We start from the raw sequence: 26,715 nt of genomic DNA, 5'->3' as shown, positions 1-26,715 counted from the left end.
CCACAGATAGCGCAAACACTCCCATCCTCACCCACTTGTGTTTGTGCTGGCACGAAATATTGCACTTAGAATTTGCGTTCTCGGGAAAATTGGATACGATGTAGCGCACGGCCTTTGCGCGTGCGTAGCACTGAGCTTTGCGTGCTTATGAAATAGAGCCTTTTGTGGACTTGCACTTAATGAGCATGCAGTAATACAGTAAAACATAGTTCGTGATGTATGTAGTCATGACATCTGAGAAAACCCCCTCGCCAAAATCTGATCTCAAGTGGTCTCTTGAGACATTTGATATGCGTGATGATTTACTATAGGCAGGTACCAATATTTTGCCACTTACACACCTTATTTATTTTTAGTAGTTTTTTTGCTTAGAAATTATGCTTAAAGAAAGTGTACGAAGAGGTACAAAAGCAATTTATTGTTCTAACAATTAATAATTTCCATTGAAAATATATTGGCTCTGTAGGACACATGATGTTAAGAGAGCCACAATGAAAGATATAAGAAAAATACAGAAGATAGGCTAAAAAATAACATGAGAACTTTACAAAAGCATAGCATATTCAACATGCTTTATTTCCAGATTTCATTTATGTGGGTAGGTTTTCTTTATATTACTATACAAGGTTAAAAATGGGAAAGGCGGAGGCGGGAACTGGCTGAAAAGTCAAAGTAATATTTAATTTAAACAAAAAAGACACAAACGCAAATACACACATGGCAGCTGCGTGTGGCTCTCTCTCTCGAACTGCCACATCCCGCTGCGCTTATCCCTCTCCTCGGCTGATTAGCTCGATTGGGGACCAGGCGTGCATAGTCACGGCCCGGCCCCGCCCTCCTCCTCGTCACAATTACATGCGGATGAAATTATTGTAAACTTTACACAATGCAATGCATTTATGTAAATAAATGTGTAAATCTTCATATTTGTATCATCATGCTTATGACCGATATGCAGATGCTTTTAATTTGGTCAATAATCGTCTGATAAATATTGTGTGCATATACAGTATATTTTGTGCAAATATATAATTTCTATCAATATTAATATGCATTCCTGTTTTTGCTTTTAAACCACAGTGCACACTGGTGTACGAGTCATCACATGGGACCATTAATGACACAGATAACAGGCCAATGATGAATGCTGGTGAGTTTATGAAATATTTGTGGCTATTTTGTGGTTCATTTAAACGTATTGCTGTGCTTTGTAATACTTTTCATTTATGCTCTGATTCATGCTCAATTTGGGCACTTGACACTTAATGTCACACTTAAAGGGGTAGTTCACCCAAAAACGGTAATTCTCTCATCATTTACTCGCCCTCGTGCCATCCCATATGTGTTCGACTTACTTTCTTCTGCTGAACACAAATACTGTAAAGAATATTTCAGCTCTGTAGGGCCATAAACCAAAACTTTGAAGCTCCATAAAACACACAATATTTATAGTGATAAATAAGTTTTGATCTGTTCTCACCCAAAAACGATTCAGTAGACGTGGATTAAAGCGCTGAAGTTTTACAGATATTTTTTTTATACTGCCTTTATGTGCTTTTTGAAAATTTCAAAGTTTTTGCCACCATTCACTTGCATTGTATGGACCTACAGAACATATGGGATGACATGAGGGTGAGTAAATGATCATTTTTAGGTGAACTACCCCTTTAAAAATGTCTGAATCTCATTGTGTTTGATAATAAAATATCAAAACAAATAATTTTCAGTCTCACCATAATTGTGTCAAAATATGTTTGTCCTGTCTTTGTTACTAAGACTAATGAAATGTGTCCCCACCCCTGGACATCCGTTGTTCTTCAACACGAATGCAATGCAAAGTCATTTCCCTAAGAACTTGAGCTGGTAGAGATGTTGCAATCTGATTGGCCGTTAGATTAGAGATCAGACGGGAGGGTGGAGACAGAGGTTAATCCTCGACTCCGGATGAGGGAGTTTGCGTGCAGTAACCCTCCTCTGGAGTTCACTGGTCCATCTGTTTCTTTTTCTCTGTGTCCTCAGTTTTACTCAAAGGTTTTTTTGTTGTAAATTTTGTTCCAATCAAAATAAAACAGCAAATGGAAATCAAATACTATATTTTCCTAACAAATTATGAGCATAATATTAACAGCTTAAGTAAAATTTTGAATTTAAAAATGTACATGAATTTCATAATTGTCTTTGTTGTATTTGTTATGTCCCCATTTTGCTTTAATGACAGGATGCTTTCTAGATGACGTGGACTCCAAAAGTTTGTGCAAAACCTGATGATTCATGATAAATATAATAATAATATAATATAGTTGCTTTGCCTAAAAACAAACGGCAGATAATTATTGTCCCTCATATCGATAATCTTTTGGAGACTGTCTATGTTTCACGTCATTTCTAAAGAGTTATTACCTTTATTAGAGAACTGCTTTGCGTAAAATTAACCTCAATTATCTAACGATACAGAAAGTCATGGTAAAAGAAACATTAGAATTGTTTTTCAGCATGTCCATGAATACTGTGTTTGAAGAACTCGTTGTAATTCCAAGCAACCAATGTCACGGTTTACACAAAATTCACAACAATCGCTGTACCAAGATAATTTGCACTAAACGAATGACCGTTTTTTTCTGTCTTCTTGCTTGAAGCAAGTTGCTTCAGACCTTTTTGTTTTGCTTCTTCTGCAGTTCAGCTAATGGATCTCTCTCTGCTGCTAAAGCACGATATGTATGTTCATTGTGTTCTGTTCTTCGACAAGGATTTTAGAAACACCGCGGGTCATGTGATTTCAACATGGCGAAACACACTGAAGGGGTGACACGCACCATGTAGAATAAAACTATAGAAAACTATTAAGAGTACAGTCTTCATCTCATGTGAATGTACACCATATATATATATAGTATGTATGTATGTATGAAATTGAAGTCAGACGTTTACATACACTTAGGTTGAAGTCATTAAATCTAATTTTTTAACCACTCCACAGATTTCATATTAACAAACTATAGATTTGGCAAGTCTTTTAGGACATCTACTTTGTGCATGACTCAAATAACAATTTTCCAACAATTGTTTACAGACCGATTGTTTCCCTTTTAATTGACTATATCACAATTCCAGTGGGTCAGACATTTACATACACTAAGTTATCTGTGCCTTTAAGCAGCTTGGAAAATTCCAGAAAATTATGTCAAGCCTTTAGACAATTAGCTAATTGGCTAATTGGAGTCAATTGGAGGTGTACCTGTGGATGCATTGTAAGGCCTACCTTCAAACTCAGTGCCTCTTTGCTTGACATCATGGAACAATCAAACGAAATCTGCCAAGACCTCAGAAAAATAATTGTGGACCTCCACAAGGCTGGTTCATCCTTGGTAGCAATTTCCAAATGCCTGAAGGTGCCACGTTCATCTGTACAAACAATAGTACGCAAGTATAAACACTGTGGGACCACACAGCCATCATATAGATGAACGTAGTTTGGTGTGAAAAGTGCAAATCAATCCCAGAACAGCAAAGGACCTTGTGAAGATGCTGGAGGAAACAGGTGGACGAGTATCTATATCCACAGTAAAACGAGTCCTATATCGACATAACATGAAAGGCTGCTCAGTAAGGAAGAAGCCACTGCTCCAAAACCACCATTAAAAAGCCAGACTACAGTTTGTATGTGCACATGGGGACAAAGATCTTAACTTTTTGGCGAAATGTCCTCTGGTCTACTATTCGGCCATAATGACCATCGTTATGTTTGGAGGAAAAAGGGCGAGGCTTGCAAGCCGAAGAACACCATACCAGCCGTGAAGCATGGGGGTGGCAGCATCATGTTGTAGGGGTGCTTTACTGCAGGAGGGACTGGTCCTTCAGCATCCCAAAACAGCTCATCGCCCTCTACATCGAAGAGGACACCTGCAGGTGAGACCTCCTCAGCATGACGAGAGAGATCCTCAGAGATGACGACTGGGAAAGACCAAGACCAGCGGAGACAGTAGTAAATGATGTAACATGGTTGATACAGTGGTTTTACCTGGTCATCAACCACTTAGCCAAAACACTGTAACACGTGACCTCTTTTGGCCCGTTGCTTTAGTCTATGTCATATTAAAGTCTACAGTCTTTGCAAACAAGATGGTGAGCATCGTGACTAAATTGAACCGATTCCCACTTGCAAGCCGAAGATCACCATCCCAACAGTGAAGCATGGGGGTGGCAGCATCATGTTGTGGGGGTGCTTTGCTGCAGGAGGGACTGGTGCACTTCACTAAATAGATGACATCATGAGGAAGGAAAATTATGAGGATATATTGAAGCAACATCTCAAGACATCAGCCAGGAAGTTAAAGCTCGGTCAAAAATGGGTCTTCGAAATGGACAATGACCCCAAGTATACCTCCAAACATGTATTGCAGCGGGCATCACAAAGCCCTGAACTCAATCTGCAGACGTGAAAAAGTATGTGCGAGCGAGGCGGCCCACAAACCTGACTCTGTTACACCAGTTCTGTCTGGAGGAATGGGCCAACTTATTGTGAGAAGTTTGTGGACGGATACCCAAAATGTTTGACCCAAGTTACACAATTTAAAGGCAATGCTGCCAAATACTAACAAAGTGTATGTAAACTTCTGACCCACTGGGAATGTGATGAAAGAAATAAAAGCTGAAATAAAGAATTCTCTACTATTATTCTGCTATTTCACATTCTTAAAATAAAGTAGAGATCCAAACTGACCTAAGACTGGGAATGTTTTATACAATTAAATGTCAGGAATTAGGAGATTAAATGTATTTGGCTAATGTGTATGTAAACTTCTGTCTTCAACTGTACATATTCATATATGTATGTGTATATAAGATTTAAGCCATATATGTATTATACATGTATATTAGATTGTTCGATCATTCCCAAACATTAGCTTTTTTAAAAGGGTTGAATCGTTGAGCTATATGAATGTATTTAACATTATCATTTGCGTAAAAATTACGAAAACCGAATGAGCATATTTACTTCTCTTTCTACCATGATATGATCGAAATGTCATCACTTCTGGATTGCAACAATTCTAAGTCCACACTTTGTTTTCATCCGCCATTATTAAGAACAGTTTTTCTGCAAGATGGTCTTTGCAACTATTGCAATGTTATTTTCAAAGCCCCTTGTTTAGGCTGTTTCTAAAGTTACAGAAGATTAGTCTAAAGCATCTTTTAAGAAACACACAGTATACTGCAACCACAAAGATCAAAGATGAAAAGGGTCATTCAAAGGGAATGTAACATAAGGAATAGCTTTGGCTTGTTTGAAGAATAAGTGCTTGGATGGGTGACACTTGCAAATTTGCTCTCAGGACGGCTGTCTGTTATTTGGACTTGCTGTTGAAGAAAATCGAGTCTCCATGCTGTAAAGGAAATAACTAACAGCTGTTGCCTCCGTTCTGATAAGAACTTTAGACGTTTTTGCAGTTTCATTCGCTGTTCTCTAGAAATGCTTCCTCACTTCTCATTTCAGAGGACTTTGTGAGCAGGTTCATAAAAGGTTTAATACTGCAGCGAGAGTAGCAGATACACTTGAAAAATATGATTTAGGATAAAAATTTGATATATATATATAATTAACTTTGTCACTGCAGATCGCTGTCAGTGTGAACGCTTTATTAATCTCTTTTACTCTTTCTGTCTCTCTCCCAGTGTTTAAGAATGCCATCTGTAAGATGTACAGGTTTCAAACAGTAGACAGTAAATGGATGTTGGTTCGTGAGCAGATGGCGGAGTGCACGCTGTCCTTCTGCATCCCAAAACAGCTCATCGCCCTCTACATTGAAGAGGACACCTGCAGGTGAGACCTCCTCAGCATGACGAGAGATCCTCAGAGATGACGTCTGGGAAAGACCAAGACCAGCGGAGACCGTAGTAAATGATGTAACATGGTTGATACAGTGGTTTTACCTGGTCATCAACCACTTAGCCAAAACACTGTAACACGTGACCTCTTTTGGCCCGTTGCTTTAGTCTATGTCATATTCAAGTCTACAGTCTTTGCAAACAAGATGGTGAGCAGCGTGACTAAATTGAACCGATTCCCACTGCTATAGGAAAGGGTTCGCTGCAATTGTTTGGAGAAATTATCGCACAAAAGCCAGTAAAAGCACACGGCTTCTCCAGCAAGGGTTTATTTTAAAGATGGAAATGTCTGTTTTAGAGCTATACTTAGTCAGCGCTAAATTATTCAAGGATGTTTAACACTTCAAAGAGGAGCGCCGGTCCGCACACTCAGAAACTCAACCCTCTCTCTCTCCTCCCTGGCTTTTCTTTTCACCCTCCCTTTTTCTGTTCCCTCCATCTCATTGTCGGAAAGTTGTTACCTGAGCAAATCACACGGCGAATAGAACAACAGGGCAATGCATCACAAGAAACCACCTGTCGGAAGGTTTCTGAAGCACAGCAGTCAATAATCCACAACAAAGTGCATAGATGTTTTTTGAAGAACACACTGTGTTGCCGTTTAGCTCCTTTACAATGCGGTTAAATGAAGCTGTACTCACAAAGTAGCTTTTCGGGATTGTTCCGAAACATCAGTGAAACAAAAATGGACACTGAATGTTCGAAGTATAAAGACCATTAGAATGTATTGCTATTGTACAGCCAACGGTGTTAGAACTGCAATATTCTTCAAGAATGGGTATTTCGGTGAGTAATGACATAATTGTTTATATCAAGAATTACATTTTTACTAGTGCAAATAATTAAGTAAAAAAAGCATTTTCACCAGTAGTAATTCTGTTGAATTTTAGAATGTAACTAGTGATAATTGAATTATAGATACTTGATTAATTGTCGAAAGGGCTTGCAAATCCTCTGCTCTGAACAAAGATGTCCGTCTAGTGCATATTTAAACAATGCGCCACCTCTTATCAGTGTCTCTTGCAGGCGTGCCATGCATGTTTTTAGATGGTATTTTTGTCTCTTTCTGTGGCATTTTTGCCAGGAGCCCTGTATTTTTAGATCAAATAAATAATTCTAGGTCAGACCTGAAAGTGTGTTTGGCCATTCAAGAATCTCAGATCATTAACTCACCTAGACGCACACACATACACACACACACACACACACACATTCCCAGACTGTATCTCCCGTAGCACAGACCCAGCTTGGCAATTATCATCATGTGTATCATCAAATCGTTATTCAGCACGGCTGTTTGGCCACAACACCTGCCCTCCCTGGTACAGACAGGTAACTTTAGCTGCCAGTTCTATCCCTAGACATCCAATTATCGGCCTGGACACCACATTTACCTTTAAACCTCTTTTTAGCTGCTCTTGTTGAGTCCAGATCAACCACTAATGCACTGAGTTCAGAGCAAAACAACAGCTCATTTTAAATAGCTTCATATTTCAAGGTGTTCTGAACTTGTTCGTGTGAATAAGTGTCAGTCGCCTTGTTTTTCCACATGCACATACAGTGTAGTCTTCTGTAATTAGTGGTGTTTTCCAAGGCATTATAATGTCTTCTAAGACTCATATTTAGGATAAGAAGTTTGAACAAACCAGCAACCAAAAGTATTGAACTTCAGTGTAATTTATCATTTGAGAGACAGGACTCACAAATGATTTAAATCGAGTTAAACATAAGCATGTTGCTAAGCTAATGATACAGTACTCCATTAAATATAGAAATACACAGCACACACAAATATTGGGCAAAATCTTACATTTTTAATTAGATGGAACAGGTTTTATCACAAAGTTTCAGTATTTAATGAATTATAAGTGTATTTATAATTAAACATTTTCATTGTTTCTTGATGTTAGCATGTTGCTAAGCTAATGACGCAATATTTGAAGCATAGAAATACACAGCACAAACAAATATTTGTGAAAATTGTACATTTTCATTTATATTGAACAATTTTTATCATAATTGTTCAGTATTTAATGAATTATAAGTATATTTATAATTAAAAAAATGTCTTCCTTTCTTGACATTAACATGTTTGTTTCTTGACATTAGCATGTTGCTAAGCTAATGACACAATACTTAATACATAGAAATACACAGCACACAAATATTGAGGAAATTTGTTCATTTTCAATTATATTTAAAAAATAATTATCATACATTTTCAGTATTAAATGAATTATAAGTATATTTATAATTGAACGTTTTCTTTGTTTCTTGATGTTAGCATGTTGCTAAGCTAATGACGCAATACTTAAAACAGAAATACACAATACACACAAATATTGGAGAAAATAGTAGGTTTTTAATTAGACTGAACCATTTTTAGCAAAATTTTTCAGTATTAAATGAATTATAAGTATATTTATAATTTACATTTGTTTTTGTTTCTTGACATTAGCATGTTGCTAAGCTAATGATGCAATACTTAAAACATAGAAATACACAGCACACACAAATATTGAGGAAATTTTTTTAATTTTCAATTATAATTAAAAAAGAATTATCATACATTTTCAGTATTAAATGAATTGGAAGTATATTTATAATTGACATTTTTCTTTGTTTCTTGATGCTAGCAACTTAGCATGTTGCTAAGCTAATGACGCAATACTTAAAGCATAGAAATGCTCAGCACACACAAATATTGGTTAAAATCATCACAAAGTTTCAATTAAGTTGGAACAGTTTATATCGCAAATTGTAGTATTTTCAGCATTGATTCATCCTGATAAGATTTGGGTCTCTGCGATTTGCCCTTTGGTGCTTGAACCCCTATTTAAAATCAGCAAAAACTTAACAAGCGACTACTACTATGATATATAAATACTATATCATTTTTTTCATGTTGTGGTAATGAAATTTGGGGTGAAATATGCATAACTGTCATGAAAGTGTCACAGTGTAAAAAAATAATAATCTTAATGGTCCTAAAAATCAGCTTAATTTTCTATAAGCAAAATGTTATTTCTTTATTTCTTTTGATTTTGCAGTAGAATAGGAGCATGACATTTTCTTGACAGAATTTCATGATAATAGTATTGACGTTACCTTTCTCGCACAAACCATTAACCGCACCAATCACTGATGCAATATTACAGTGGAAGAATTACTGTAAGTCAAATTAAAAGCGATAGTTTGACGCCCTCAAAAATGACGTTCTTAACCTCCAATTAATCAGAGACCCGTTACCAAGAGTGTCCTGGCATTGAAGGCAGCTGCCTTTAATTACTATTCCCTTCAAATGTGTTGAATTGACAGTAGACACAAAGACCCCAGTGATTTATAATAGTGCCTTTAATACGCAGTGAAATGAAGGTCACAGTGTGAAAACTTCCTCTGCGGCTCGCCGTATAGACGTATAACGAGCCTGTTGGTTTTCTCTTCACTCCAATACAATTACTCTTTTTGTGCAACCTGTTCTTTCCGTCTCTTTATCACCATCTCTTTATTCACCCTAAACTTCAATCAAATGTTAAATCGAAGTTCCTCTGCGGCTACGGATCTCTTTTATTATCACACCCAAATGCAAATTCTGATGAAGCTACATTACAAATATTAATGTTCAAATATATCACATGATCAGAGATATTACAATAGGCCTTTTGAAGAAGCTTCACAGTAATAACGACATTAGGTTGGATAAATAATAAACAAAATGATTATTAGGGTGAAATATTCCTTTAAACCTGTTAGAAGTTAAGACCCGCCCTAAATTATAAATCGCTTTGTTTCTTAAGGCATGTTTTCCCGAGGCTTGTGTCACCTTTGCCGTGTTTGAAGATGCTAATCACATTGCTGAAATGATTCGTTTCACAGAGACTTTGAGAGAGAATTTACATGAAAATGAATCATTGTTCTCTGTGGAAATCCTCTCAACTATTAAATATTCTTGAGCCTTTTATTAATGAGACCTGTTAGAGGCCTCTCTGTCTGGTTTGAAAGAGATAAGTCCCTACAGTGTAACATATGTAAATCTACCGTGTGGTGCAACAAATAGCTGCAGACATCACACAACAACATGAAAGGCTGGCCCAACAATTACTCCACAAAGCCATCAAGAATCAGGCAAAGCAGTCTTTTAGCTTAAATGTGTTTAACTTGCTTAATGTGAGTTCTTGATTGTTTTTGAAGAACTTTTGGCTGTTAAATTGTTCCATGACTCGAGTACACGTCTAAATAGTGCAGACATTACCGTTTTGTTGTTGTTGTTGTTTCTTAAAGACCCCATGAAAGTTTTCTGGCTTTTCAGTCCATATTATTTAGCTTTGATATCTGCAGGTGTACTCAGAGTTAACAGAATACATTTATACGCAGATTTGCACATTTTAAATTAAAGTCTTTTTCTTCCTGGAAATGGACCAAAAATATTAATTACCCATATTGCACTAAAATGTGACAATTTAATGAGACTTGATTTTTGTTGAGAATAATTAGACCGACTATATTTTTTTTTTGTTCAAATTATTATTTTAATTTTTCTATTAAAACTATGGAAAAAAAAAAAAAAAAGGACAAGTCCACCAAAACAATTGTGCTGCACAAGCCCTCAAAAGTGAAGCCAAAACGCTCGTCCCGGTGACTGAAGCACCAACAGACTTTTTTTCGGGATCTTCGGAGGACTGAGGAGATTGGAGCTTTAAATTTAATATCTACATTTCTATAATTAATTATTTCACACTGTCATAAGTCAAAAGTGCAGGAGCGTGTGCTTGTGATTGATTCAGCGAGAGTGAGGGCGGGGCCTTGATTTCGTGGCTTTACTTCCTGCTCACTACTGCGCAGGTCTGGTCCCGAAATCGCAACTGCGCAGACTCAAGTCCCAAGATGTCAGCGCCATATCGGGACACCGGCGGCTTCAGTTCTCACCAATGGAAAAGAGCGAAGGGGCGTCGTCCATCTTTTTTACAGTCTATGCACCAGAACTTCCTGTTTCAATTGGAAATGCATCAAGAAAAGAAGAAATAAAAAAATGAATACTAATTATAAGACTTTATGATGATTTTGCATTCCAGTGTTTTTGATTTTACATACAGTAATTAATATTGATCAGTTCATCAATTAATTATTCATGTTAATGAATGTTAGTAGTGCATACAAATATTTTAACCAATTTTTCTGTATTTACGCATTTCAATTTCATAACAAAATTCCTTTAAATTGAACTGTGCCATTTTTAACCAAATTAAATTAGTAAAATATTATTTTATTTCGTTAAAGATTACTCCCGTAAGTTAAATGCGTAAATCTTAAAAGAAAAATAATTGTGTATCATGCACACGTAGCTTCTTTTACTAAAATGTAAATGCTCATTAAATATAAACGCATGCTATTTTCCCTTTTAATACATTTTTAGTCCACCTTATTTTAATGCATTTGTTTAGTGTGACCTTAAATAATTAAATGCATCATTAATTTATTACTGTTATTAATAAGGATTATACAAATTCCAGATACCACTCCAGTAAACTCTAATGTTGTAGGGAGCCGCTTTAGGTCTTCTGCATTGCATATGTTGAGCAGTCTCATCAACAGTAGTAGTGATTGAATGAACATGGTTTTGTCTCATACAGGATACAGGAGTTGAACGGTCTAGGAGAACTTTCTCCACACTGGGACAACCTGCGGAAGGAGGTCATCTCTCGCTATGACCAGATCATCAAAGAATACCAGGACACGCTTGCTGAGCTCGAGAAACTTACTGGTAAACAATACTGATGCAATGAAGCACACTCGCACACCAACGTCATCTGTTTTCATACTGTAGGTAAAATATCTGTCAAGAGGTTCATGTTTTAGATGCTGTAAGTTGCTATTTTATGTTTCAATGTCTTTCCACTTTATGTACAGTACAAATATCTATGAATACACACACACACACACACACACACACACACACACACACACACACACACACACACAGGTTTTATTCTGCATCTTTCTCTCTCATTTTGATGCATGCACCTTTAAATTAAAACATTTTTTCAGTACAAACACTTTCCGCAATTTGCTGAATGAAAGTCGTAAAGGAGCTTTTATTTTCTTCAAAAAGCATTCATGCTGGATTTCATAGTTCATCACATTTTTATATACATCTCCAAGTTCGCTGTCACATTCAATGCAGCATTAAACATGAATGGTTACACGTGAAGTGTAGAGTGTGTTTTGTATCGCTGACTTAAATCACATTCACATTTTTGGAAGCATGCTTGCTTGCTTCCTTTTCCTTGTTTACTCTAAATACATATTTGTTGCTTTATAAGTGCTTTACACCAACCAGAGTGTGACACAGAGTAGCAATCTTATTATTTTTGGTACCGAGGCAACGTAGCCATGGCAACTAAGTTTGGATCGACTAGAAAGGTGACAAACAAGAATAGCTCAATTAGTCCGATATGTGAAGTGATTTTATGCTTTTGTTCTGCCGTATTCAAATGGTACAATTGCAGATTACAGCCCACACACTGTTTGTGAATCCTTGTGTACACACACACACACACACACACACACACACACACACACACACACAGTGCTTAACCCTGATGAAGTGACAACTATCACACTTTCACTGTGCATTTGGCTAAAGCTCCTCTGTGCCTTATTAAATAGCCTAATTTAATAGTATTAAATTAGAATTATTCTAGATGATGGAACAGTATATAGCACAACATACAGTAGTTGTTTTTGCTGGAAATTGAACTTTTTGGGGATAATCCAATGAATTAAATACTTTACAATTAAAGGTACTTCATCTCATTTGATTATTTTCTCGGTTACTTTAAAATAATTTTCTATTACTCGAAAAATAATCATTGCAAGATTTGCTCATTTAAATTCCATCAAATTGAATTTATTACCTCTTAGACTAAAAGTTAAATCAACTTCAACTTCATTTCATCACATAATATATAATTACTGTAATATAAAATATACAGTATCTTTGTAACTAGGACTACAAAAGAATATTAAGAACTATATCAGATATTACACATAATAAACTGACAAATGAATTACGCATTTTACATTTTGCAGGCATATTTGTCATTTTTGCCCCAAGCCCCTATTCATTTCTGACCCTGAGTTGGGTGTATTTCTTTAAAGAATAGATCACTGTAGAGCGGAGGAGGGCGGGGCAAGGCTGGAACAATCAGCCTGATGGGGGCGCATGAGGGATAAATACGGCCGGTGACAACGGTTCGAAAGAGAGAGAGAATGACATGGACTTCCTATAATACATCTATAATACACTATTATACTCCGGACCTTCAGGACAAAAATGTCCCCATTAAAACAGCCAATATTTGATCCCAGTGTCATTAAAGCGTAACATCATGAATTATATGATATTGTGCTTTCATTCAGGAACCCTGGCTTTAAAATTTACATTTGTATTATTTTCCACCAGATGGCGCCATTTTTCTCATCTTTAGCCTATGGAGCAAATACATGCTTTTTTCCTATTTTCTGTATTATAGAGACTGCAGGCCAATTGTGTGGGTGTGAAGGTATGGATGACAGAGTGTGTTTTGTATGTGTGTATTGAGAAGTGTGTGTTTTGCGGAACAACACAGCCTGAAGGGGCGACGCGAGGGATAAAGGGGCCGGTGACGACAGTCCGAGAGAGAGAGAATGACATGGAGCAGCTCTGTGTGTTTATGTTTGTGTGGTTTTCGTTCAGTTTATTATTAAAACCAGTATTTATATTGCCATGCCGGTTCTCGCCTCCTCCTTGCCCCTTAACTCGCTTTACATTAAATTAACAATAAAGTTCAGACTCTCGATAGACTTCAGATTCTCATTAACTCTTTATAATAACAATAAACATCAGCTTCAGACTCTCTCCATCGTCTGCTGGCGATGTGGCTCTTTTACGCTGCTCTCCCGTGCTCACTATTAGAGACAGGTGTCTAACACATTGCCAACACTCAGTGGCGGATTTAGACATGGGCAACATGGGCAGTCGCCCAGGGCAGCATCTTGCGGGGGGGGTAGCACGAGGTGGTGGTGACCCCCCTTCCGTTACTATAGCGGTAACAAACTGCAGTCAACCAGTAGAGTTACACTTTACTAAAGTATGCAAACATAGACACTTATAGCGTAGTAGCACTTTGCATTCTCAACATTGCCACAAGGGGTGCTATAGCGGACATTAGTGTGAACTGTTCACTTCTGTGAGTTTTCTCTTTCAAGTCAAGTACTGTCATGGCGGAGCAACAGTTTGAAATGAATATTGCTGAGCAAGTTAGTCAAAGTCAATACACTGGATATATAGTGACTTACCTGAATAGGAACCCATCCAGTGCCACAGACTTTTGAGTGTATTTCAGCCTTAAAAGATTTACATTTTTGGTTGAACCCTTTAATTCATCTCCAAATGCTGGAACAAGCAAACCCACTGATTGATTTGTTGAACGACTTCATCCTGCTCATCCATACTTGTTACAAGCTGTATATTCTGCTCCTGTCCTTTGGGATGTTGCTACGGAATAATCCACCTACTGCAGAGCCACTGCAGTGTATTCATTATTGATATCTAATGTTATAAGTTATAATAAGGTCGGTAACTAGTGGCTCAGGAGAGCGTTTGGTTTTCAGCCATCGTCTCTCAAAAGGGCAGGTCTTTTCTCCAGCTGCCCTCCTAAACCTGCGGTGCGTTTGCGGTCGTCTGGCTCTGGTCTGAACAAAAACAACCTGTGCAGTGTTTTCTCTTTCATTTAATTCATTTTTAATTAGACAGAGCTGATTCTGCATACTTCAGGGGGTTAAGCTAATTAATTAATCATTTTCTGTTAGCATTGTTTGCAGCCGGTGGAATTAGAGGTGCTGTGAACTAATCCAGTTGTTTGTCGGTGCTTCAGTGGGTTTGTGCAATCCGCGGTAGAGAAACTACAAACTCATCCACCCCGCCAGAGAGCAAAGCAAGACAAACTGAGGAAAGACTCCGCTGAGTAAAGGATATAAATATCATTATAATAATTAAGAAGGACATTTTCTGATTAGTTCTTTATAGGAAAGTTCAGCTCAAAATGAAAATTCTGTCATCATTTCCTCACCCTAATGTTGTTACAGTCCCCTATGACTTTCTGTTTTCTGTGCAACACAAAAGAAGACATTTTTAAATATGTTCACGCTACTCTTTTATAAGTCATACACTAGATTTGTGTAGGGAACCGACTGACATTTAACCTTCGGGACATTTATGTCTTTTTAATTTTTGTTTTTCCCGATCATTTTGGCTGTTAATGCCAACGGCAAACATTTTGCCAAAAGTATTTTTAACCTCAGTTCCTATAATACATCTATAATACACTATTATACTCAGGACCTTCAGGACAAAAATGTCCCCATTGAAACCCATTAAAACTGCCAATATTTGAAACCAGTGTCATTAAAGCGTAACATCATGAATTCTATGATATTGTGCTTTCATTCAGGAACCCTGGCTTTAAAATTTACATTTGTATTATTTTCCACCAGATGGCGCTATTTTTCTCATGTTTAGCCTATGGAGCAAATACATGCTTTTCCCCTATTTTCTGTATTATAGAGACTGCAGGCCAACTGAATAAATGGTGTGTGTGTGTGTGTGTGTGTGTGTGTGTGTGTGTGTGTGTGTGTGTGTGTGTGTGTGTGTGTGTGTGTGTGTGTGTGTGTGTGTGTGTGTAAAAAAAAACAACAGAGTCATTATGTAAACAAACTGGCATTTAATTTGGTAGTTATGATCAGGACTGATGTTGGTTTCAAAAAAAGTCAGTGAAAGTGGAAAATAATATGAATATATAATATTATTATGGCAGTTTTTTAACACGGACATTTTTGACCTCTAAGGACCTCTGAGTAACTTTATTTTTTATTATTGACACACAAGGGTTAAGTTGTTAATCACAAAAAAAGTTCTCCTCCATTGAAGTTCTGAAATCTTATTTGTGTTTGCATTCAGATTCAAAAATGCTGCATCAAGCATTTGCGTCACGGCAATGTGATGTAATTGAATCCAAAATGCATTAGTTCTGCAGTTGTACCACTGTAAGCTTTACTCTGTAGATTCAAAAGAACTGGCTCATGAGTTATTATTAATTCGGGAATCGGACTACACTGGTCGCATTGTATGTTTCATGGTGTAGATTTGTGGGGAAAATGGCTAACAACAGTTCTTCATTTGGAAATTGGACTACACTGGTCGCGCTGTGTGTTCTGCAGTGTTGATTCAAAAGAACTGGCTCGTAACAGTCATTTGTTTGGGAATCAGGCTACTGTGTGTGTGTGTGTGTGTGTGTGTGTGTGTGTGTGTGTGTGTGTGTGTGTGTGTGTGTGTGTGTGTGTGTGTGTGTGTGTGTGTTTCACACTGTAGATTCAAAAGACCCAACTCATGAGAGTCATTAATTTGGGAATCGGACACCACTGAATGTTTTGTGGTGAAGATTCAAAAGTGCTGTCTCCTAAGTGTAGTCTGATTCCCAATCATTCAGGAATCAGGTTACACCGGTCGCACTGTATGTTTTTCGGTATAGATTCAAAAGGAGTCTTTGGTTTGGGAACCGGACTACACTTTTCACGCTTCATGTTTCACATTGTAGATCCAAAAGAACCAGCTAATGAGAGTTATTGGTTCAGCAATCAGATTAAACAAGAACCGGTTCTCAGTTCCCAACCCCATTTAAAATCATGGTCACTATAGACCTCATTTATGCTAGTGCCATCTTTGATTTTTAATGGGAATGACAATGAGGCTGTGAGGAATTGGCTTACCATCTCTTCAATGGCACAAATGGTATAAAGCTCCTAGATCACATCTGATTTTCCACTACTCATGTTGTCTGGAGTTCTTTGTTTACTGAATATTTTATCAATGTTTCGTCCGTGGAATGATCCAAAAACACTTTGAAGAAACTGTAAGCCTATCCCTCACAGCCTCATTGTCATTCCCATTAAAAATCAAAGAACTGTTATTACGAGCAGAGGGAACATTGATCTCCTTTAGTCATTTAGGTTTGGAATTACACACAGAATTTAAATTTTTGGCTTTAGATAAGTGTGAAAAGCTGCAGTTTAGGTGCCTCTCCGACACTGATTTGCTTAGTAAAACCACATGGAGTCTCCACTGCAAACCTCCAACCAGCCCGCAGACGGCACAAGTTGCCCAGGGAGTTGCATTGGCACCTGTTTGATGTAGAAGAGGGCACATTTAAAATGCACAAATTCTTTCTGCATCAGTCAGAGGCATTTGCACCTTTGGCTAGGTGTGTGTTTAATGCTGACCGCTGAGCTCATCATGCCCTCTGGCTGTTTGGTGGGCCTGAAAAAAAAATGTTAGGGACTTGACTGGGACTGGAGATTCAGGCATAGAAAAGTGAGTATGTCGTGCCCACCAGTAGAGATTCTGGTTTTCTATTCATACTGCGACAGTGGCTCATCCACAACGTTTGGTTTGCGTTCATCAAGTTCCAAGTACCTAAATAATGACTGTACTTCAGTGGACGGGATGTCACTTGTTGAGGTTTCCCTCGCCCATGTCTAACAGCAGCTGGCCAGGCAGTTGGTGTGTGTGTGTTGGGGTTAATTCCTCTGCCACGGCTGGCTGCGCTGGATCCATTAGTCAATGTGGCAGAAGAGAACACATCTGTATGACTGGCAGCAGTGACACGCAGCCTATATGCATGGGTGTATTTTAACTTCAGGCAAATTCATATCTCAAGGGTTAATTTTTGTTCAAACTAATAGATTGCATTAATTAACTATGTTTGTGTGTGTGGATGTATTTGTATTTACAGACTACTATTCATTTATCATTAGCATTTGCATGTACAGTATATTTTTTGTCTGCTCGTAGCACAAATGGTCAGATAATTTTCTCGGCTTGAATGTTCTCTGAAACTGATAATGTTTCAAAGGGTCTTTGTTTACTATATTTGCATATATTCAGGGATCAAAACACAGCCGTTTGGCACGAGGCGATATTTACTGTATCAGTTTCTAAAGATTTTAATTGGCTTGTTTTTGTACAAAGCAGGTGGTGCTTAAATTCATCCAAATCCTTTGCTTATTGTATTTGTGAATCAATGAGCTGTTATTTATTTATTCTTAAAGAAAAAGTTCACATTAATTGTTTATTCACCCTCACATCGTTCCAGACTCGAAAGACTTTCACGAAACAATAAATGAATTTTTAAAGAATGTACTCAACCATTTTTTCCCCTTTTGTGTATTGGAACAACATGAGAGTGAGTAAATGATGACTGAATTTAGATTTTTAGGTGAGCCATCGCTTTAACGCAGAGGTGCAGCTCTCTCACCGGTCATTACTGTAGTCACTCAAGGTCAATCGTGATGCCTTTTATCTTTTATGTGGCTTGTATGAAGATGTTCTTTTCACACATTTAAATGAAAGGCTGTGCATGAAAGGTTTTTGTTTTGGCTCTCTCATTCAATTGATGTTTAATTGCCTTCTTTTTATTCATTTAATCAAATTTTAATGTCTGGAAAAACAGTGAGGTTCATTTTGATTCAGTTGATCATTTGATCAAATCATCACTTTGTACTCAAATGCATTCAAATGTGCTGCAGTAATGCATCATAACCAACTCATAAAGCTATTTTTGCATGCAAAGAATTCAAAGTGCCCTTAATTCAATAGAAGCAGATGGCGAGAGGGCCCCCACTGTTTGTTTGTACTTTACCGTCTGTTTGTATTGTTTTTGAGCAATGACTAGTAAATGCTTGGCTTTTCTTCTTGATTCTCAGGGCCATCATTTAAGCCCAGCTGCAGTAAAGGGCTGAAATATCTTGAGTTTGTTCCCATCAACCTGCACACACAGAGAATGAGGGTGACGTGTCCAAGGAAAACAGGTGCGTCTGGTGCCGTTTTCTTCATACGCTTTCCTTTTTATTCATTTTCTCTCGAATATCTAATATCTCTCTTGCCTCTCATTAGTCTGCTACTGTATATTCTGTTTTGAGAAGCACTGTATGGTGGTCCCAGCCACCAGTAGCACCTTATTATCAGTGTGCAATGAGCTCTGCCACTCTCTGATGCTGCTTTCACACATGAGTCCCGATGACAGGTGGCCATACAGAAAGTAAAGGGTCAGCCGGGAAACCCTGGCAGATGCACACCTGCACTGAGACTACTAAATGAGGATCTGACAGCAGTGCACTTACTGCACAGCAGGGATTTTCACTCCTGATTGGACAAGACACATGTCAAAAGAATATAATCCACAGCAACAGCATGTTTGATGGAGGGAGGGAGGGAGGGAGGGATAGATGGATGTATGGATGGAGAGAGGGATGGATGGATGGATGGAGGGATGGACGGTTGGGAGAGATGGATGGATGGATGGATGGAGAGATGGATGGATGGATGGATGGATGGAGGGAGGGATGGATTGAGAGATGGATGTATGGAGGGATGGACGGTTGGAGAGATGGATGGATGGTTGGAGAGAGATGGATGGATGGATGGATGGATGGAGGGATGGATGGATGGAGGGAGGGATGGATTGAGAGATGTATGTATGGAGAGATGGATGGATGGATGAGATGGATGGAGCGATGGATGGAGGGATGGATGGTTGGAGAGATGGAGGGATGGATGGATGGATGGAGGGATGGATGGTTGGAGAGATGGAGGGATGATGGATGGATGGATGGAGGGAGGGATGGAGAGATGGAGAGCGGGATGGATGGAGAGATAGATGGAGGGATGGATGGATGTATGGATTGAGAGAGGGATGGATGTAGGGATGGATGGATGGATGTGATGGATGGATGGATGGATGGAGGGAGGGATGGATGGATGGATGGAGAGAGGGATGGATGGAGGGAGGCATGGATGGAGAGATGGATGGATGGATGGATGGTGTGTTAGTATGTGAGAAATTTTAGTTTGTGTGAGAAATGTTAGTTTGTGAGTTAGTTTGTTAATGAGTGAATTAATTAAATGGTTAGTGAGTTATTAATTTGTTTGTTAGTTGGTTAGTGAGTTAGTTGGGTAGCTTGAAAGGTGGTTGGTTGGCTGGCTGGTCAGTATTTTAGTTAAATTTTTAGTTAGCAAGTTCATGAGTTAAGAATTTGTTAGTGAGTTTATTTGTCAGTGAGTGAGTTAAAGTTGGTTGGTTAGTTAAATGATTAGTTGGTGAGTTACTAATTTATGAGCTTGTTAGTGAGTGAGTTGGTTAGTTGTTTAGTTTTGCTAGTTGGTTAATTAGTTTGTTTGCTGATTGGTTAGATGGTTGGTTAGTGTTTTGTTGATGATTTATTGAGTTAGTGTTATTGGTAAATTGACTGACAGTCATTATGTCAGATAGATACATATAAAGGCAGCCTCAATTACACAGGCAAGTTTGTGTATCTCTTGAATTCATGCAGCCCTATTATTCATAACCACCTGATTGATGTCTGAAGAGCTACTAACACAGTTAGGCAGTGCATTATGTTTGTCTCTTTAAAGTTTTCACAGTGATTTACTGTACGTGATGGCCATGAGCATGAATGCCTCATGGCCTATTAGTTTGTACAAAAGTATGTCATTTAAAATTCTTGAAAAAGCATCTTAAGCCATGACAATAATTGCAAAACCCATTGATAATGACTGACAGAATAAGAATTAAAATAAATAAATAAATGCAATTTAAGTGGATTCAAGTTGTTAATTGTAGCCAATCTTTATGGACTCATCCAAACATACTTTGCAAAAAAATAAATGGCTTTATGACCTCAAAAATAAGTCCTGAGGTGACAGTAGTGGGCAGAAGTTTTCAGGCAGGGCCTTTAAAACTTGCTTGTTGCTAGTAAAAGGCCAAGAATTGCTAAGTTGTACCATAATGTGTCAAATTGAAAAATCTATTATTTCTATTAAATCTATTATAAATCTACTATCCGGGGGCCTTTGGATATCTTTGTTTTTCAAGAGTTGGCTTTGAGAAGTTTTAAACTATTTTGAAGACAAAAACTAGCAAAAATCGAAATGAAATTAAAGCTAATGAAAATAAAGTTAAATAGAGTTTTGCAAAAGAGCTGAAAACTAGTGAAAATGACAATCAACGTTGGGTGGTCTGATATGAAATAATCCCTCAAGTCTAGCAATAGACTATCAGCATATTCTGTCATAAAGAACAACCCAAATTAACCATTTAAATGTAGAAGCTCGTGAAATGTTAAAACTATATAAATCCTAGTTCTTTTCAAAAACTTTAATGTTTTTCATCTTTCTAATTAGTCGGGTTAAGTACACTTTATTTAAACATATATAGACTTATGCACCCAATTCTTTTAAGTGGCTAAGAGACAAAATCTCCCCCAATTCAAAGCCTTCATTTATAGGGACTGCAAGAACTTGCACAAATCGCCTCCAAATTGGGCCATCCGTGACGGATGATGCTGACCTCTATATGTGCCACTGTGTTCATCGTTTGAGTATACTGTTGTGAAACAGCCAATTAGATGCTCTGGAATAGACCGGGGAAGTGTGAGGGTGGGAAGGTAGTCTTCACATGAGCACCTCGTCGTCATTAGCGATGGAGAGAAGCAGCCAGGGGGCCACAGAGGGCATAGCGGCGGTGGTCAGTATGGTGGTCCCAGCTAGTTTGTTTGAAATGGACAGAATCATTTATTGCTATTAAATATGTCAAAATACTCACTTCCTGTGGAGGTTATTGGCTGATATCTACCTGCTGGTGAAAGTGCTGCTGGATAAGGTCATGACCTATAGAGCTCCACTGTGATAACTCACAGCAACCTGGTTCTGTATATTTCTCATGCATTTTCTCAATAGAAATTTCAGTAGAAGTCTTCAGCAGCACTTTTCCCATTGGGTCGGTGGGGTACTTGCAGGCCGATCCACATTATCATAAAAAATAAATAAATAAAAATAAGCCAATTTAGAAAATAAATCCCCTTTAAAATATCATCACTGGCTCCGTTATACTTATTCCTGAATGTTTTATGTGGCCAACTCTGTCATCTTCTGTAAATTTGCGCTTTGGTTTTGGCATTGTTTCCACTCAGCTGCCATTTGCAGCAACTGTCAAGAAACTGTTGATGCCGAACACAACAGCGCTTCGCTTGTTCGGCCAATAGTTGCTGCAAGCCTCTTGTAATGGACCAATTGGTGTGCAAGAAGGCGGGACTTACAAAGAGTGGTTAAAGCAGCAAATATGCGCACACACACAATGAAGTATTAGACCAGATCATAATGCAACTAAAGCCATTTTCGCAAATTTAGAAATCTTGGCCGTGTGCTTTTTTTAAGTTCAGAAAAAGAGGACGTATGGTAACCCTAGTGTATACCATAATTTAAAAGGCACAGACTGCATGGTTTGTCTGGCTTGAAACATTTATACTAGGGCTCGGTGCTGATTAGAGATTTTTGGATTCAATGCCGATTCACGACTCTTTCAATTTGATTCCTTTTCAATATTCATTTTGCTTGCATATGAAAGATATTCTCTCTCAGCGAATGCTGTTAAATACAGGGGACCTTCTAAGTTTGTAAATATCAAAAATATTAAAGTTAAGGTTAAGTTTTGCATTACTGTGGTCACGTTAGCTTTTTTTACATTTACAAATCTACGTAATCATCAATAAATATGTTTTAAATATATATATATATATATGTTAAATGTTTATAGGTTGCATGCATAATTTGTAATAGTTGCAAAAATATAGTTGATTTATAGAACAGATGCTAATCTGGTACTGTCTCTTTAAGGAATGCAGCAGTTCAGTGGGCATATTTTGATTGAGCACATATTAATAGAGTGGCTTCTTAAATGCATTTGTTCTGTGTTTGATTAGACATAAATGTTTCTTTTTGCCTAAAGAAAAGAAAAGGGTATTAAAAAGGCAAATGGATTGTGTGGATCACATGTTTAGACAGACATTCAACAGAACGAATCAAACCAAACCTTTACTCTCAATACTCATCTGATTATTATCAGGAAAAATGAGGTTTGCACGTCTTTGGCTGGCCTGTGACATAAATTACATATACTGTATGTGCGTCCCATTGAGAAGTGATCATCATTAGTGAGACGCGTTAATAAAAAGTTTGATTTTAATTAGATTTCAAATCTATTTCGGATGTGGTTTGGATCAGGCTTGAAAAAAAACAGATTTTTTCTGAAACTGAAAACTGTCATTTTCAGAGTGCAAAAACCTAAACGGATTTGAGTCAGATAGGCCAAAATCAGATTTTATTTCTGTCCATGTGAACATGGCCTTAGAGACACAAGAATGTTTGGATGTATTTTCAAAACCACAGGAAGCCCATAAAACAAGTTGGAATCCAAGCATAAATGGTGCGCTGTGGGCTTGTTTGTGATTTATGCGGCTCGTTGAATGATGTTTGTTGTTTCCTCCACAGATTCGTTCTATGATGTGGTCACAGTAGGAGCTCCGGCGGCTCATTCACAAGGATTCAAAAACGGAGGCTTGCAGAGACTGCTCAGCAAATACGAATCAGAGAAGAAGAGGTGAGTCTTTAGACACACACACACTCACACACACACACACACACACACACACACACACGGGTGGGTGGATGGATGGATGGATGGATGGGTGGGTGGGTGGATGGATGGATTGATGGATGGATGGGTGATTTTGGATGGATGGATGATTTTGGATGGATGGGTGGATGGGTGATTTTGGATGGATGGATGGATGGATGGATGGGTGATTTTGGATGGATGGATGATTTTGGATGGATGGATGGATGGATGGGTGATTTTGGATGGATGGATGGGTGATTTTGGATGGATGGATGGGTGATTTTGGATGGATGGATGGGTGATTGGATGGATGGGTGATTGGATGGATGGGTGATTGGATGGATGGGTGATTGGATGGATGGGTGATTTTGGATGGATGGGTGATTTTGGATGGATGGATGGGTGATTGGATGGATGGGTGATTGGATGGATGGGTGATTTTGGATGGATGGGTGATTTTGGATGGATGGATGGGTGGATGGATGATTTTGGATGGATGGATGGGTGGATGGATGATTTTGGATGGATGGGTGGATGGGATGTGATTGGATGGATGGATGGATGGGTGATTTTGGATGGATGGATGATTTTGGATGGATGGATTGATGGATGGATGGGTGATTTTGGATGGATGGGTGGATGGGTGATTTTGGATGGGTGGATGGATGATTTTGGATGGGTGGATGGATGATTTTGGATGGATGGATGGATGGGTGATTTTGGATGGATGGATGATTTTGGATGGATGGATGGATGGATGGATGGGTGATTATGGATGGATGGGTGGATGGATGGATGGATGGGTGATTTTGGATGGATGGATGGATGGGTGATTTTGGATGGATGGATGGATGGATGGGTGATTTTGGAAGGATGGGTGATTTTGGATGGATGGATGGGATGTGTGATTGGATGGATGGGTGATTTTGGATGGATGGGTGGATGGATGATTTTGGATGGATGGGTGGATGGGTGGATGGATGATTTTGGATGGATGGGTGGATGGGATGTGTGATTGGATGGATGGATGGATGGATGGATGGATGGATGGGTGATTTTGGATGGATGGATGATTTTGGGTGGATGGGTGATTTGGATGGATGGATGGATGGATGGGTGATTTTGGATGGATGGGTGATTTTGGATGGATGGATGATTTTGGATGGATGGGTGGATGGATGATTTTGGATGGATGGATGGATGGATGGATGGATGGGTGATTTTGGATGGATGGATGATTTTGGATGGATGGATGGGATGTGTGATTGGATGGATGGGTGATTTTGGATGGATGGATGGGTGGATGGATGATTTTGGATGGATGGATGGGTGGATGGATGATTTTGGATGGATGGGTGGATGGGATGTGTGATTGGATGGATGGATGGGTGATTTTGGATGGATGGATGGGATGTGTGATTGGATGGATGGGATGTGTGATTGGATGGATGGATGGATGGATATGTGTGGGTGGGTGGGTGGATGGATGGATGGATGGATGGATGGATGGAGTGAGTGAAATGATGATAGATGGATGGGTGGGTGGGTGGATGGATGGATGAATGTTTTTTAAGCTGGGGTCTTGTGACTCAACTCTGGAGTCTCTCCTGACATACTTGTTGCTCTCAAAAATGAATTGTGACTTTGATTCAGTTACTCAACCGAGGACTCCGGACTGCAAGTTAAATGGTCACAAATGTGATGAAACATTTGAGAAGTAATCTAAAATCTGACCACAGGGGCCTGGATAGCTCAGCGAGTATTGACGCTGTCTACCACCCCTGGAGTAGCAAGTTCGAATCCACAGTGTTATGAGTGACTCCAGCCAGGTGTCCTAAGCAACCAAATTGGTCCGGTTGCTAGGGAGGGTAGAGTCACATGGGGTAACCTCCTCGTGGTCCTGATTAGTGGTTCTCACTCTCAGTGGGGCACGTGGTAAGTTGTGCGTGGATCGCGGAGAGTAGCATGAGCCTCCCGTGTTGTGAGTCTCTGCGGTGTCATGCACAAAGAGCCACGTGATGAGATGCACGGATTGACTGTCTCAGAAGCGGAGGCAACTGGGACTTGTCCTCCACCACCCGGATTGAGGTGAGTAACCACCACCATGCGCCACCACAAGGACTAAGAAGTAGTGGGAATTGGGCATTCCAAATTGTGAGAAAAGAGGATAAAATAGTTTTGAATAAATCTGACCACCAGTCACGGTATCTGATTTCAACTAGAGAGGAGTTGCAGGTTGATTATATCTTTAGAGCCTTTTTTTGTGCATTTAGTCAGTCAAGCAGATTCAAGAATTCGTCTTGTACTCGGTTAAATTGTTAAAAATGGACTTCCTGGGATTCTTCAATGGGATAGAATCTTGTAGACAGCATCACTGCAAACATATCAAATATGAATGCTTTCCATTTCTATCCCACTATAGAAGAAAGTTTGCCAGTCTCTGGCTCAGTCCTATTGTTCCACAAGTTCCTACTCTCTCTCAATTACATTTGTACTTCTGTACTTTATGCATGGAAATGAATATCAAAGCTGAGTTTTGTGCACATCATCGACTCTAAGGGGATGATTTTGTCTCAGTGATTCAGAATACTGTATGTGTGAATACGTCCATTTTTTTTAATCATTTGACTTTTACTTTCTCCCAAACCCTCAGGGAGCAGACTAATTAAAATTCAAGCAAGTCCAATTATTTTTTTATAGTTTTATTTTTTAGTTACTGAGCTGGCCATCAGAGGAATACTAGCATGAAGAAATGTGCGGTGTTTTTAAAAGTTTTCTAGCCTCCAACCCTTTGTCACAGTGATTTATCGGTCGAGTGGACCACTGATATTAGGCAAGGTCATTTGTCGTTTACCAGAGAGAAATCATTTTTTGAAATGGTGTTCAAACTGCACACTTTTTGCTATATGACTTGACTAATGTTTTACAGTAGCTGAGGTGTTACATTTTTCTACCTTGCTAGACGAGTGAGTCCTGCATTTCTGGTTATATTTTGCAAATTATTTTATCCAGAGCAACTTACAGTGAACAGACAGAACAATAATCCTGTGATGAAATGCATAATAAATACCTTTATTAAAAAAGCTATAGGGTTGGGTGGTATGACAATATACACTTCATTTCTAACACTATGGCCCTAATAAAGTGCCCAACGTGGTCTTCTGCTGTTGTAGCCCATCCGCCTCAAGGGTCGAGGTGTTGTACATTCAGAGATGCAATTCTTCTCAGCACAATTGTACAGAGTGGTTATCTGAGTTACCGTAGCCTTTCTGTCAGCTCGAAC

General features: G+C 38.6%; 1 protein-coding gene across 2 annotated transcripts in view; it reads left to right on the top strand.

Moving 5' to 3' along the window:
* Window positions 1-26,715, top strand: part of LOC127652169 (type II inositol 3,4-bisphosphate 4-phosphatase-like) — a 115,045-nt gene that overhangs the window by 40,938 nt on the left and 47,392 nt on the right. For both annotated transcript variants that reach the window (XM_052138231.1, XM_052138230.1), the window contains exons 4-8: window positions 1,081-1,150; window positions 5,674-5,821; window positions 11,517-11,647; window positions 18,685-18,789; window positions 23,306-23,414. In XM_052138231.1, the coding sequence (XP_051994191.1) occupies window positions 1,081-1,150; window positions 5,674-5,821; window positions 11,517-11,647; window positions 18,685-18,789; window positions 23,306-23,414 (563 nt within the window). The remainder of the gene's footprint in view (window positions 1-1,080; window positions 1,151-5,673; window positions 5,822-11,516; window positions 11,648-18,684; window positions 18,790-23,305; window positions 23,415-26,715) is intronic.

This window comes from Xyrauchen texanus, chromosome 11 (genome assembly GCF_025860055.1).
Source record: "Xyrauchen texanus isolate HMW12.3.18 chromosome 11, RBS_HiC_50CHRs, whole genome shotgun sequence".
Taxonomy (NCBI): Eukaryota; Metazoa; Chordata; class Actinopteri; order Cypriniformes; family Catostomidae; genus Xyrauchen; species Xyrauchen texanus.
The sequence above is the reverse complement of the archived record's forward strand: the minus strand, read 5'-3'. Positions and strand labels throughout refer to the sequence as shown.